At 39.6% G+C, this 16,427-nt stretch overlaps 1 protein-coding gene across 1 annotated transcript; it reads right to left on the bottom strand.

The window, feature by feature from the left end:
* Positions 1–4,470: 4,470 nt before the first annotated feature.
* LOC135479726 (uncharacterized) lies at positions 4,471–10,027 on the bottom strand. The gene is made up of 5 exons (XM_064759629.1): positions 9,998–10,027; positions 8,720–8,784; positions 6,909–6,988; positions 5,553–5,687; positions 4,471–4,680 (listed from the first exon to the last, which is right to left on the bottom strand). The coding sequence occupies exons 1-5, from the start codon at positions 10,025–10,027 to the stop codon at positions 4,631–4,633; spliced, it is 360 nt and encodes a 119-aa protein (XP_064615699.1). The 3' UTR covers positions 4,471–4,630.
* Positions 10,028–16,427: the final 6,400 nt, after the last annotated feature.

The following is a 16,427-nucleotide window of genomic DNA, read 5'->3' as shown; positions in this document are numbered from 1 at the left end:
TAGCCTCTTGTCAGCTGTAAATACTTCTGACTTTCCTCCCAACATAATGCTGGCCGCCGTCGTATAAGTGAAATATTCTTGAGTACGGCGTAAAACACTAATCAAATAAATAAATAAACAAATAAATACCTCTGACTTCATGTGAATGTGTTAATAGTATCAACTTAGACACCCCATCGCACCTTGGCTTAGACAGAATTAGGAAAAAAATGCAGTGATGCAGAATTAGAGAAAAATGCGGCGATGTTAATAAAAAATTTACTAGACATCACTGGTACAAAATGATTCAAATCTTGTAGAGTCATCACATTTAATATATTGTAACAAAGAGAACAATACACAGGGACAATGCCACGGGGACTAGTAATCCCCCATGAGACATGAGAATCCTGGTTTATACGTCAGGCACACAGTATCAAAGACTGCAACAGAGAGTAACAGCAGACCAGCGATGAAGAATTCTAAATACCGCTTCATTATAACCTGACTTGATTTTATATTGCTACTTTCAAGAGCTCTCCTAACATCCTTTATACTCAGAAGTAAATTGACAGTATGTTGCACTTTGTCTTGCAAATTCGTTATAGTAACAGGAAGTAATCCGGCTACCAAATAGATAATATCTAGAAAGTTAATGTCCTTACCAGGAATTAAGCCTTGCAACTAATTCATAAAAACCAGTCAATCGTGTAAGAACTTTTGTTGACAACTCTTTGGAGTATGATTGGGATTTTACGTCGTATGTAACAATTTTTCCTTCATATGACGACAAGCAGGTGACGCGATGACGCTCGGTGTGTATATATATACTGTGTCTTATTGTTGCAGGGCGAATCCATGCCGCCAAAGTGCTGACAAGCTGAAGATAGACATGATGGTCCATCCAGTCGCATTATAGTGACACCTGGCCGCCCAGTAGCTCTTGCTCTACCCTGTCAGTGTTGAGCGCTAAGCGACACAGCAACAAGTAGAATTTGTTAAGTCTTTTGTATGACACGACCCCGGTTTAATTTCGAGCAACTCCACTTCAAGCCGGACGGTCAACGAAGTGATCCCAGAATGGCGATAATACCTAGTCTTTAAACTTAACATATTCTAATCTAGGCGTTCTTACATATCATCCGTCAACCAAAACGGACGCTCAAGCTAAAAAATCGCAAGACAAGCTCCCAAAACAACGTTCAACCCAAAACACTGAATAATGAATAAAGTATATGAAGTACGAAATTTAGACGAATTCATAAAAAGATAAAGCAGTTTTCAATGATGTTGGAAGGACTCAAAGTTTCTAGGGAAGCATGTAATAAGTAAATAACTTTCTTATCTCGCCCAGTAAATGTGCAACACGGGCACATGTTATTTCACGGTAAAAGTGCGGTGCAAACACCAAGGATATAGTGGAAAGACATAACTATCTTTATATTGCTATAAATGAATCAATCTGTGTACAAGCCACTTCTTCAACATTTCATTTATACACTTAACCAGTTATGATACATATCACATATGACGTGTGCTAGAATGATTTATTTTTTATAATTTTACGGTTGAGAAACCCGCACTTCATACGCAGAAGGAGCTCAAACGACGAAATAATCACCGTTGTACAAATAAATATACAAGGCGAGATAGGTACAAGCCATTCGCATGCCTCTTTTACGTATGGCTCTGCAAGAAAAGACATTTTATGAGCCTGAATTGAAACTATTTCTTGTTCCCTGAGAACCGCGGGAACAGGCAAGCCCATCATTCATAAACTCGGAAACTATGAAGTGGCATTTTCGAGAAACACTAAACATCAGTTATGAGGGGACCTCCGTGGCTCAGCTGTTTAGCACGTTAGCACAGCGTAATGACCCAGGAGTCTCTCACCAATGCGGTTGCTGTGAGTTCAAGTCCAGCTCATGTTGGCTTCCTCTCCGGCCGTAAGTGGGAAGGTCTTCCAGCAACCTGCGGATGGTCGTGTGTTTCCCCCGGACTCTGCCCGGTTTCCTCCCACCATAATGCTGGCCGCCGTCGTATAAGTGAAATATTCTTGAGTACGGCGTAAAGCCCCGATCAATAAATAAATAAACATCAATTATGTAAGGAATATACAAGGGATAATTACATAAATGTAAATATTAAATAAAGTTGGCAGAACGTAATAGAGAAGCATTCCTTAGATTTCGGTCCTTATTTCATACTTCATATACTTTCTCAATTCTTAAGTGGTTTGTGTTAAACGTCGTTTTAGGGATCAGCTGGTATTTACGAATCTATGCGTCGAACCATAGACTCCTATACCAGCCGTCAAGCAAGATGGACGTTTCTGTTCATTTATCACAAGGCCAAGACCATCAAAACTAAGAAAGTATATAAAGTACGAAGATAGAATGGAGTCATGCGAGGGAACCGGTCAACGGTTTTCCATGATGTGTTGAAAAGACGCAAAGTATGTTCTTTGCGAATGAGTGAAATCAATATTCAAACCGTGTAACGTCCTATAGCCTGTTTCTTTTAGCGAGTCGCGTATATTCAGCTCTCTGTGAAATTAGTCATACTCACTGCCAAGGTTGCTTTTAGTCAGTTACATGTAACAACCCCAGCTCTAAACACTGATATATATTGGGCGTCCACATTATTGCAAAGAAAATGCATTTTATAATGTTCGAACTCCATAAGCTTAGTTTCGATAAAAAAAACTCACTGCCTTGGATGACGTCATAATTATTCAAAAGCAAATGGACAATGGGCGTGGAGAGTAATTTATTTTACACTGGCTGCACCAACAACCGCATAGAACAAACTTTACGCTATAACACACCCTACACTACTGTCTTAGCAAATATACTACATCGCTTTAATTTCTTAACATCCATCTATAAAATGATACTGCTGTGAGATCATATACTACAACAGATAAAATAGAATTCCCTTAATAAGGTTATATTACACAAAAACGTGTAAACAATTTCCACCATGGCAGTGTCAGAAACAGGATTCACAATACAGTCGATATCAGTTTACGTAACTGGCGTCGCCTTCCGTCAAAACGTTGAACTATACCCAATAATCTGTGAGTTCGCTGTGTGTTCAAGTCCAGCTCATGATGGCTTTCTATACGGCCGTACGTAAGAAGGTGTACCAGCAACCTGGTGGGCGTGGATTTCCCCTGGGTTCTGCCCAGTTTCCTCCCAGCATGATGCTGACCGGCGTCGTATAAATGCATATTCTTGAGTACAACGCAAAAGACCAATCAAATAAACAAATCCAACGTGTCCATCTAATTTAACACGATGAATAAACAGACCCTAGCTCCTTATAGTCTCCTTATTGCATCCAATATAGTTAAAACGTACAGCACACGGAGAAATAGCTGAGCAGCGACAACAGCGTGATTATTGGTAAAAGGGCACACATAACCGGTGAAATACTTGCTCTTGTCTATTTACCTCTGCTGGGGTTTTATTCTAACTGTTCATGTAAACAAGCAGTGAAAGCGAGAAAATATACAAATTCGCAATGTAAAAGAGCACAGAGGGCAAGTTTCTCTGAAAAAGTAAATGTGTATTGTTTTATGCAGCGTTTGTTTATCTTGCAATATAAACAAGATGACGTGACATGTAAATATAGGTCGCGCTTAGACTGCAACTGGGTGCCTCCATGGCCTCGTGATTAGCGTGCCGGCTCCTGTTGGCTTCCTCAGCCCCGTGTTAAGCGGAATTAGATACAACTATCACAGGCCAGATATCATGCACGATCTGAGTGATGTAACATTTTCGAAACTTGAAGTGAAGATTTGATGTACACACTATAGTCTTTTTCTTTTAGTCAGTCGCCTATATTCAGATGTTTGTAAAATCGGTCATACTCGCAACAAAAATTGTCTTTCGTTAGAGACACGTAACACCACAAGCACTACACATTGTTACGTTGTAAGTCTATACAATTGCAAGGGAAATGCAGCTTCAATACTTTAGCATTATGAATTAGAAAAGTGCTTAAACTACATTTTCTGTGCAGGAATATCGACTTCCAACATATATTGTTATGTGTCACTGATTTAAGGCAAAATTTGTAGCGAATATGACTGATTTTGCAGACAGTAGAATGTAGTCGACAGGATGAAAGAAACACGGATGTTCGTACCAAACTCTCATGAACGGTTACACGTGCGTAACGCCGGCAAAATCCCATCGATTCCATCAAATACTTTCCAAAAGATGGGAGCCGTCACTGGACAAAAGCTATGCTCTCGAAACACCCGATTCTACACCTGTTACTGTATCGGCAGTGGCTTTAAGTCAGAAGATTTGCCAAATCATTGTCGACTTGCTTACTACTTCTTACTTCTCCCATTGATAAGACCTGAGTGCTGTATCATTGGATAAAACTGTCCGAACTTTCTCAGCCAAACAAATAATCTCCTCAGAGGGCTGCAGTTATATCCATATTCTGATAATAACAACGCAGAGTCCTTCGTCATCTCCTGATGTATTTATTTAACCCTCATGTAATATAATATGGGAAAACGACACCGTACGTGAAAGGAACGCTCAAATCATCATCACTGATGTTTTTGTATTCGCATCAAAATAGTCTTGAGTTCAAATCTTTCCGTCCTCTCTTCGTTATGCTGCTCTTTTGTTTACTTCCCAAGCGTACAACATGCGTTCGTGTTTACACCCAATCCACCCGCTGAAAAAGTTAACAGGAAAACGTTCAAAATATGTAGAGTTTTAGCAAAGGAAATAAGTCGGAGATAAAACAAGTTGAAGTATAACATTAATCAGGACTGGAGGTATAGGTGTAGCAGAAGACATAAAGGAAAACATATGTGATAGAGGAAACTGTGAATTACGCCCTGACAAGAAATCTCAAATATAGTTAAGAAGATTTGAATTACGACACTAAATGTGTTTGGTAACGCGCAATTTAATGGTAACATTTATCGAAATTGGTCCGTGTATATGTTAATGTACTATATAAATCTCCCCATCCGCTTAGGTTATTGTAATGTATGGCAGGTTAGTCCGTAACGGGTACAAATATCCCTCGGATAGGTTTGAAAAGATGCTAAGAAATTTACCTATATCATCGAGGCTTTACAGCGTAATACAGATTCTTTCCTCTTATATGACAATAGTATGATTATCATCAGAGCATATCGAATTGCCTGGAGTCAATCACCATAATTCGCCAGGTACCTCACAAACTTCTTGATCCGAAAACAGCTGAACCAGCGAGAGCTGGATTCGAGCTTACGACCACATTATGGCTTGTGGCTGCTGGAACTGCTGTGACAACAAATTATGTAGCCGAATGCAACAAAACTAATCAAAAACAAATGAAGGTACGCTACACCAGTTTTTCTGTTTATATATTTTTAATATATAGATTATTGAATTGAACAATATTGTCTCATATTCTCTCTGACCATGGAAAAAATTAGAAAACATAATCAGAATTATGGGGTCCGTATGTTAGGGTAAATTGGGTTCAAATGTCTTTGAACTCCGCAAATGAATCTTATGTAAATTCATTTTTAACCACTTATGACCTGAATTTACCTATTACACACTGTCCTTTGACTACCTGCCCGTTCCGCATTTTCTTACAGAATCTTTTGGCTTTCTTGACGGTAAAGTCGGCCAATGGTCGGCTACAAACGACGTTCCACCCCTCCATGCACGAGGACTCTGGACCTGGTGAGAGATTAAGAGATGAAAGCTGATACTATGAATTGCAGCGCGAACATATCGTTCATAATGTTTGCACGATTGCAAGAGCAGGTTATCGAGGATCACAAACTGAATAAACTTTTGTTGGCATGATTTGGGACTATGCCCACATATTTCTCTATACTGTGCAAAGCTCAAAACAAATCAGATGAATGCTCAGAAATGCCTCAAAACCCACCCCAAACAGCAGTCAGTAATCGAAAATTAGTCTACATGCCAAGAGCGTAAGTTTCCGCCACACAAACGGCACACAAATCCCTGCATAACTGTTTCCGTATAGTAGCTAGGAAACAGACGGATAAACAAATAGTTTCCTGAAAGATTCAATACTGACCACCAGTTGTGTTTGTCATATCTGGTGACTGGTCGTGGACAAAAGATTCCTCGTCATTTAGAGACGACGAAAAATTTCCGAGACAAACCCTTGTGGTGGTGGTTTTAATTGACATCCAACGTTCTTCTGGAAAATTTTAAAGCTCAGAACGGACAAAAACACAAGAAAGGCTGGGGATGTCTTCATGTTGTGTGCATAATTAACTAGACATGTGATATCAAACCGAGAGTAGCCAATATAATGTCGCCATCACAATATGCCTTCCTAAAGTCGGTTATGCTTTTGTCACCGTCTGTCCGCCTGCCCGTGAGTCCGCCCATCTTTTCAAACTTTACGAGAAACGAGTTGCAGGGATATTGGTAAAACTGAATTGAATTTCATTTCCGTTTCGTCTAATTGTGGCGAGGATCCTAATCGCGGAATATTTAAATCATTGTATGGACTTCACATATATAATGGAAATCTATGATATCGTTCCTTTGTTTGTAGTGTGGGAATTTTTACCTCTAGTTGTGGAGGAGGTGTGCACTGTTTAGTTAACATATGATATCATCTGTATGCTGACCGACCTCTACCAAATAAACTGTACTGTTGATATATAATCGATGCTTTGCCCCTAAATTAAATACGGGCATTTAAATTTATTTGATTTTTCTTTATTATTTGACTGGTGTTTTAGGCTGTACTCAAGAATATTTCACTTATACGACGGCCGCCAGCATTATGGTGGGGGGAAACCGGGCATAGCCTGGAGGAACGCGTGACCATTTGAAAGCTGCTGACAGGCCTTTCCACTTACGGTTTATAATTTAAAGTAAATGTAAAAGTAATTTACAAATGCAGTAACATACCGGCCATACATGTGGATGAAGTGAGACTGACAAGGCACACAAAAATGCCAATAAACAACGGAGCCTTCATTTTTCTCTTTCTGTAAATTCAAGCAAAACAAGAAAACAGGAAAAAAATCATCGATGTACCGTCACAAGCTGCAACGCACACGTATTTCATAAATGCAACCCGCGGTGAAAAACAATAATATAATAAAAGATTTACAGCCTACAGAGTAAACCAGAGCAGCAACAACAATGTGATCAATGGCAAATAGCACACGGAAACGGTAAGTACCCCCTCTTGTCACTTTAACTTAAGATTTCATGAGGATTTTTCTTTTAAATGCTTAAACAGTTTCCTCCCGCCATAAATCTGGCCGGTGGTGTATAAGTGAAATATTCGTGCGAGTACGGCGTAAACTCTAACTAAACACGTACAACACCAATCAAATGAAAATAAATAAATACTTGAATAGTAGCAATTTATAGCCTATTTCTTTTAGCCAGTCGCCTATATTCAGCTATCTGTAAAATCAGTCATAGCAAACTTGTCTATAATCAGTGGCACGTAACAATACAAGCTTTGCTCTTTGATCTGCTGTACGTTTATATTTATACAAGACAAATACTGTTAGGATACTTTTTCAGCACTTGGCACGTTGCACAATGGGAGTGCAGAGTAATTTGGTTTACAATGGCTGCACCAATATGCGGTTAGAACAAACTCCAAGCAGTAACACAGCTTACACCACTGCCTCGGACAACAAACTACATTGTTTTTATAAAGAAATTTCTTCACGTACAACCCCAGAACCATCCTGCTGTGAGATCATGTACTACAAGATATAAAACATTATTCATTTAAGAAGGTTATATTACACCAAAAAGGTGCGAATAATGTCAAATATGGCAACGTCCGAAACAGGGTTTAGATTAAAGTCGATTGCAGTTTATATAACGGGTGTCGCACTTCGGCAAAACATACTGAACACACTTAACTGATAGTTGACAGTATGGTAGCGTGGTAGCCCTGAGGCTATGAAATAGCTTGGCGGTACACCAATGCGGCAGTGGGGTTAAGCCCAGCTATGCATATCTAAAGGAGAAGATTTGTTTGGCTTACAAGCGAGTAGAATAACATGACTCTCTAAGGTAGAAACAGTTTCATCCTACTTCGAAACAGAACGAAGTGACAATGAATTACAGTTTTATCAATTGCTTCATAGCAGCACGACCTGACGCCTGTGAGACAAAAGAAATTTGTGCCTACTCTGTAATACCATGCAATTATTTCTACTCTATATTATATAAATAGTACAAACTGTTTTGAATACTGCCTTATGTGCCTAATAGCTATAAAGCGTGTATCTGCATAGAGCTGTATCTAATGGTCAGAAAGGGTACATGTATTGCCTAGCTACTGATAAATAGCTTGGCGTGACCACTGTAGCAGTGGGAAGACTACTACATAATGTCAAGAAACAAACAAATTTATTTTGGACTCCATTAATGGCTATAAATGCTTTGAATAAGACGTTATACAAAGGAGTGACCCCACCAAAGCAGTAGCTGTGTGGACTCTCTAGTACACTTGATAACTTTTCGCTGCGCTGGCACTGTACGTGTTGTGCCTCACACACTACCCCTGATATATAAAATACGCCAAGAGAAACAGTTTTCAATGACGCTGGAAAGACGTAAGGAATATTCTATTCTATAAATTTTTATAATAAAATATGTATCTCAGTTGCTCTGTTCATATATACAACGTGGCCATCTAAATAAACACGATGAAGATACGGCCCCTAGACTGAAGTTCAGAGACTTACCTGAGACAAGAAAGAAAGATGATGAACGCCTTTGGGGAAAAAGTGGGCCCGTCAGGTTGCAGCTGCTATAAATACCAGAGATTTGAATCGACATCAGAATATATCAAAGATTAGCTAACGACATATCCGTTGCCCAATATTATTTACAACAGATATCGACAGATTGTCAATTAGACATTGAGCTGTTCGTTCCAACAGCTATTCTCATTGAATATCGCTTTGTGTATGGATCAAGCTTTGTAAGAGTCTTTTATTTCGAGTTACCGTTTAAAGCTCGATTGACATGCATGTAGTGCACTATTCGTTATGTGATTTAAGGCGTATGTAATGAAATTTTACGCATAATGGCTGAGGAGGGGTTCTCTATCTGACTGAAGTGAACAGACACGACGTCTGTTGTTGCAAAGAATTGAATAAGGCTTAATCATAACATTATGAAAGGTTTATATAGCATTTTTAGTCCGTGCACGTGGGATTGTCCCCTAAAACATATGGACCATCCGGATAGCACAGTTGGTATAGCTTCCGCTTCTGGAGCGGTAGATCCAGGGTCAATCCTGGGTGGCGTTAAGCATGAAGGAGATAGTGCAACGACTGGTTGACCCGTGTCAGTATAATGGCACGTGCGTGGCTTTGGTAAGTTGTCGAAGTGAAGCAGCACTAGGTAAAAAAGCGGCGGAAATCCGTCCTGCAACAAGGAAGCACATTACATGCGCTCTAAGGATTCCTTCGTCGTTGTATGACTGACAAATGGTTCAGTACGACGTTAAACCCCAAGCCCTCACTCACTCACTCAAACCTACGGTATGCAAGACGTCATTACATGTAAGATTTTCACCATAGGTTTGAAATGTTTTGGCGATTGTGTAAGTATCCATGGTTGTTACATCTGTATTTTTGATAATCACAGTTTGACCCAGATAAAGTTTTATTCGACCTGGAAATTATCCACTGATTACGAGTTTGAAATTTGAACAAGACGTCATATCTTGAATAACAATTGTATTCCTTGCCTCACTGAAAATTATTCACTGTTTCGGTCTTATGTCTTTCATGTACCAGCTTTTCTGTGTTTGTTTTATTTCTTACATATTCATTTCAGAGGTGGTGTTTTAGAGCCTTTTGAAAATTGGTTATATATGATTATTAACTTGTGATGCTACTTTACAGTTTACGTTATATATAAGTTGGGGTTAACACATTGTTACAGGGGAGATAACCTGACAAGTTTTACTTTTGTCACAAAACTGATGAGGTTATCTCCCGTGTTCGACCTACCTTATCGGTGAACTGCTCAATGTGGGCCATACTTGGTAATACAGAGTCAGCTTTTTCTATTATTCTACCTCTACATAATCTACAACAGCGGTAAAGCGTGATGATTTAATTTTAGGAGTTTTGGGTTTATTTTAAGAACCACATAGGTACACTAGAAGCTTATGTCTTACATATTGTTACTAATATCACTCAGGGGGCATGTGTGGCTCAGTCGGTTAGCGCGCTAGCGCAGCGCAGTGACCCTGGGGCCTCTCACCAATGCGGTCGCTGTGAGTTCAAGTCCAGCTTGCTGGCTTCCTCTCCGGCCGTAAGTGGGAAAGGCTGTCAGAAACCTGCGGATGGTCGTGGGTTTCCCGTGGGCTGTGCCCGGTTTCCACCCACCATAATGCTGGCCGTCGTCGTATAAGTGAAATATTCTTGAGTACGGCGTAAAACACCAATCAAATAAATAAATAAATAGTATTATTCATTTTCTACTTATGACCATGTAACTTCCCTCTATTGTACACAGAGTGGATTTGAAACTACGAATATTTCAGCAAAAGTCTGAAAACTTTCTCCGCTGCTGTTTTGGCTCTCACTTTGAAACTAGACAACTTATTTACAGAATCGTTTTATGAATCCACAGATATATTCTTGAATTTCTGCACTGTGTTGCTTTAAACCAAAGGAAATACCGAATAGGTGGGTAAGAAACAACTCTAGTAAAATTGCCTAGAGTAGAAAAGCCATGGACAAACAAGCCAGATCAAGAACGAGTGGACAATGCTAATTTAGGCGTCAAACCAGACATTGGTTTACTTGCGGACAACCAAAAGATCAGCAAGGACCATTTTGTCCCAGATCAACAATGATCGCAAAGCCAATTTCCAAAACAACGCCTCAAAAAAGAAAAAAAAAACAACTACAAAATGATTTAGAAAGTATACGAAGTACGAAATGCATGTAAAGACGGATTCATAAAACAGAAGGAATCAACAATTTTCAATGATGTTCACTTTCATGGCGGCGGTAAGTTTTATTGCTGGAGGCAGGAGGAGAATACCACAGGCCGTTGGGAATAAGTTTAAGAATGTTTTGACGTAAATATTCATCTGCAGAGCGCAATCAACGTGTGTTGAGACGGCAAATGATCACTAACAAAACTAAAGGAAGACCACATGATTACAGCTAACCTCAGGCCAAGGGTGGAAATGAACCGTGTCCCCGAGCCTTAATTAAAAAACAACAATGCACATAATATTAGTATACAGTAAGTATCCCAATCACGGTGGAAGCAGTCAACCGATACCAGAAAATCCAGGCTAGTTTCATCAATAAAATTAGCACCTCTGCCTCTTAAATTAACATCTCTACCTCTTAAATTAGCATCTCTACATGCACCTTGTTACGAACCCCATCTTTAAATATTACATCATGTTTCTTTTATTTCTTCATTGTCATTGTCTGACCTACATTTTTCCATTTGTTTATGTTATAGCCTGCACTGTAATTCAGTCCATTGTTCATGGGGCGTAGGTGTTTATGAGTTTAGTGTCATTGTTCATAGAGTATACATTGTGGAAATATGTATCGGTATGTTGTAAACATGTTTACGATCAAACCATCCAGAATTTTCTTTAACGGTAGTAAAATGAATATGTGTGACGGAGCTGTAAAAATTGTAGTAATTTATTCAAGTCCATTTGTGAGCAGTCATTTATTCAAGTCCATTTGGGAGCAGTCATATTTACTGTCATTCACTGTGAGAGATTTGCTGGGTTTGGAGATATCGGCTTTCACGCCATTCGACATTCGTCATTTATACTCCATTCTGTACAGAGCACTTTGTGAGCATGTGTTTCACCACTTGCTATTTTTTGGAGACATTATTTTGGAGCTTGCTTCGCTCATTGTCTCTTTGTGCCATTAGGTACATTTTTTCCCCTGTTTACCCTGAAAGTGACATTGTGTATATTTCCGGGGAAACATACATCGACAGCTCGGCATCACGGACGCTACTGTCAACCCGTCAGCCCAGAGAAGTTACACATTCACAGGAAGTTGGGGAATAAGCCACTTATTGGACGGTCATCAGTAAACTGACGAATTCAGCTTAACCGTGGATTTTATATTTACGTGGACTGACTCGCCTTTGGAAGCTGGAATATTCCATAAGGATTTGGACGCTATAAGATACTGCATATATATTTGTAAGTATGTGTATTGTTTTGTATATTATTGCCAGTTGTATTATTTGTCTATTTGTCTGTTAAAATATGTGTATTGAACTTATTCAAGCGTCTTCGTGTTTCTTTGTTTGATCTTGTGTGAGGCCTATCGGCGATCTGAATTAAACAAGGCAGTTGTGTCTCATCTTTACTCTCAGATAGTGGTACCCTTACAGCCTCTTAAAATCATCTACACATTTTTTAGCCGTATTTCATGGCATAAAAAGTACTATAAATACTGTACAAAGACACATGGTGTAGACCTACAAAAATACTGTGCAAAATACATTTGACTATAAATACTTTACAAAGACAAATGGAGTATATACTTTACAGAGACAATTGACGTAGACATGCCAAAAGTACCATGCCAAATACATTTGACTATAAATAAATGGAATAGGTCTACAAAGGATTGCAGAAATACATTGTAGGTATATAGAATTGATTTACCATCATTTTGCATTTAGCTTAGCTTTAACTACTCTATGTAGCACCGCTTCGGTGACCTAATGGTTAGAGTCGGGGGCCTCAGGATCAAACTCCGGTCGGGTCATACCAAAGATTTTAAAAATGGTACTTGCTGTTGCATGGCTTAACGCTCAGCAATGAAAAGTTAAAGCGAGGAAACATGACTGGTTAGACTGGTGTCAGTACAATATGAAAAGGTGGGTGGAATGTGTGATGTTTTCGGCACGATTCTTCAGTGGTGGCAGCACTTTAACTCGCCCTGCCACGAGAAGACACAGTATTTGTACACACACCTAATGACTCCTCCTCGTCATATAGCTGGAAAATTGTTAAGTACGACGTTAAACCCCAAGCATACATACGTATACATTCGTCATGTTGCCGTATGTTGGATAGGCACATGCTCCGTTACATCACTTTGGCGGCGAGAAAAAAAAATGATCTACTTTTAGGTCAGCCTCCGTGGCCGAGGTAGTTAGCGTGCCAGCTTGGTGAAATGAACCAGGAACCCCTCACCAGTGCTGTGAATTCAAATCCTCTCCGGCCGTACGTGGGAAGGTCTGACAGCAGCCTGCGGATGATCATGGGTTCCCCGGGGCTTTGTCCAGTTTCCTCCCACCACAATGCTGGCTGCAGTGGTATAAGTGAAACATCAATAAAATAAAATAAATAAATAAATGATATACTTTTATAACATGTAAAAGGAAATGCACTGTAACCCAAACTGCTTCCATGGCCTAATGGTTAGAGCGTCCCCCTCGAAATCTGGAGACCTGGAATCAAACCCGGTGTGGGTTATACTAAAGACTTTATAAGTTACTTGAGAGGTTAGAGTAAGCAAATAGGACTGGTTGACCCGGTGTGAGTGACTGTGTGAAATGTCATGGACTCCTGCCACAAGAAGGCAGAGTACATGGGCAATCACCTAAGAACTTGAATTAATGAATGAACTAATTGCTAACTACGACGTAAATCCCCAAGTGTACATATATACAAACATTTAGTGATTTATTTATTTCATTTATTTATCTCTGTAATTGATGTTTTAAGCCGTACTCAAAAATATTTCACTTATATGACGACGGTCAGAATTATGGTGGGAGATGACCGGGTTGAGCCTGGGGGAAACCACGAACACCCGCAAGTTGCTGGAAGGCCTTACCACATGCGGTCGGAGAGGAACACACACACACACGTGCACTCACGCACGCAAGCACGCACGCCCACACACACATCTGTAGGACGTTTTAGGCCTATAACTTGTTTCGTATAGCAACTGATCTTGGAGTAACTCTGGATCATTGTTGACTAAAAATTGCAATTAACATCAGTGCATTTTGTTACACAATTCTGCTCGAGCCTTGGTGCTTTAGGAAGCATGCAGTTTGCTACTATTTGTGCATTTACATGAATCGTTAGAATAAAACCCTATAGCTTGGGTAAATTGACAAGTGGCAAGATTTTGCAGGTTAAGTGTGATTATCTGCCAAGTATGAAACTGTCGTCGATAGTCTGGTGTTAATCTCTGTTTAATATGGTTTAATAATAGTTAATAGTTTAATATCTGATGAAACTCATGTTGTTTTTTTGGTCAAAGCTCTGCCTATGAATAAAACGAAATGTACCCTTATATGGGGTAAATTGACACAGCACAGGATTTCGATGCTCTGGGTTTACTCTCCATGTCTTTTAAATTGGAACTTAGTCCGTGGGGTTAAATACAGTGTTCTATAGGCACGTGACATGTTGGTGACAGTGATCCAGTCTCTCTTACAAAACGAGCTAGACGCAGCGGTTGGACGTTTGCCAAGTTCATATAATATTTTATTTATTTATTTGTTTAATGTGATTGGTGTTTTACGCCGTACAGTGTCAGAATTTTAGGGTCAGCTCGACTCAATTTTTGACTCGACTCGAGTCGCAGGCAAACTGACTCTGAAATACAAGATCGGAAAATTAGGGTCGAATTGTTTGACGCTAATAACAAGGGTCATTGCTCTAAACAAGACAGATTTTTAGGGTTGAAACACTGACCCTATATATTTGGGACCCTCATTTTTAGGGTTGCTAACACAGGCAAGTTTTCCATTTGACTCTAAAATTTACAGCAGCAGATCATAGGCCCCGATAGCACAGTTGGTAGAGCTTCCACCTCGGAAGAGGCACACCTAACACCCTAAAAAGAGGGATTTGTAACTTCCAGAATAAAGGGGACAGTGCAACGACTGGTGGACCCTTATCGATAAAAGAGCGGTGGAAATTCGTCCTGCAACAAGGAGGCACATTACATGCGCTCTAGGGATTCCTTCCTTTTTTGTTAAACGACGTTAAACCCCAAACACTCACTCGCTCACTCACTCTATTTAATGGTGCCGACTAACCCTAGATTTTAGGATTATGTCACCCTTATTCATGGGGTAGGTCAACCCTAATTTTTAGGGTCGCGTGACCCTAAATTATAGAGTTTGATAAGTGACCCTAATATTTGAAGTTGGTCATGTCTATACCCTGAATATCAGGGGTCTCATCTGACCCTAGTTTTTCAGTTAGTTTTGACCCTTTTCTCTTAACAGTGTACTCAAGAATAGGTCTGTATACCTATTTATTTATTGTACCAATTAATGGCAGTGGCTGATTTTGACTGAGTCAAACGTGTCCGGAAAAAACCGAAAGTCGAAATTTAGAGAAAAGAAAGACGGAATTCCGATGTAACAAAATCGTAATTTCGTCTTTTTCTCCCCAGATTTTTTTCTCAGTGACACCAATAGACATCCACAATGATCGACCAAGAAACTGCCCTGAATAACAATCTACTGCTACAAAGGTCGGTAAACTTTGCGTGCCGGCTATTGGGTGATTTTGATCTTACCTTTTGAGCCACCGCCAAATGAAAAGTTCGTGTGTTAAATGGTCATGCTAATGCTAGCATTTTGGGTCAAAGTGATTCAAAGACAAGATACTTAATACGCTGTTTGAATTTAACTATTTTGGGTGTTACATACAATTTCAACTGTTGCCTTTGAATAAATACAAGAATAAATGAGTTGACGGTTACAAACTTGATTTACTAGTTTTCAGAACTTTTGTAGGTGAAAACAGAAATTCCTTTCTATAGAAAACTCCCATGCAATATGACTTTCTTCGCTGTTGAACTACAGTGTAGTATACAAGCACCAGGTAAGGGCGTGTCTTACCACGGTGCAGTACAGCCGGATCCCAGCAGAATATCCTTGGCCCATTTAGGCTTCACAGTCAGCGTGTGGTGGGCCGTTCTTGATCAGATGATGTTCGATTAACCCCTACACCATCCGCGCACCATCCAATCACAATACTGGTATGGTACCATCAAGGGTGTATGATTGCCGTATGTTTTTACGACATTAAAACCTGATATAATGATTAATTGTCGCAGCTAAAAACTTTGATGTGGGCGGGAATCATTCTCCATTATAAATCTTTCAAATATTTATCAATCAGTATTCACATAATTGCAATGTGTGGTCAGTTTTGCAGTATAAGTGGACATTGCTTCGCTGACAAGTGCTTGCATTTTAAGAACTGAGGTCAGGCCTTCGGATCACGATAATGAAAATCTTAATTAAAGTTCCTTGTGGTTGTGGTCTGTTTAAACTTTATTATTTAGACATTTTTAATAAGGCCTACATGTATATCACAGATCTCACCTATAGAAGAAATGATTTGCTTCAGTTGGCGTTCAACTCCCAATTCCGCAAGCTGGGCGATCTGCG

The sequence above is a fragment of the Liolophura sinensis genome, chromosome 12, assembly GCF_032854445.1.
Source record: "Liolophura sinensis isolate JHLJ2023 chromosome 12, CUHK_Ljap_v2, whole genome shotgun sequence".
NCBI classification, from domain to species: Eukaryota; Metazoa; Mollusca; class Polyplacophora; order Chitonida; family Chitonidae; genus Liolophura; species Liolophura sinensis.
The sequence above is the reverse complement of the archived record's forward strand: the minus strand, read 5'-3'. Positions and strand labels throughout refer to the sequence as shown.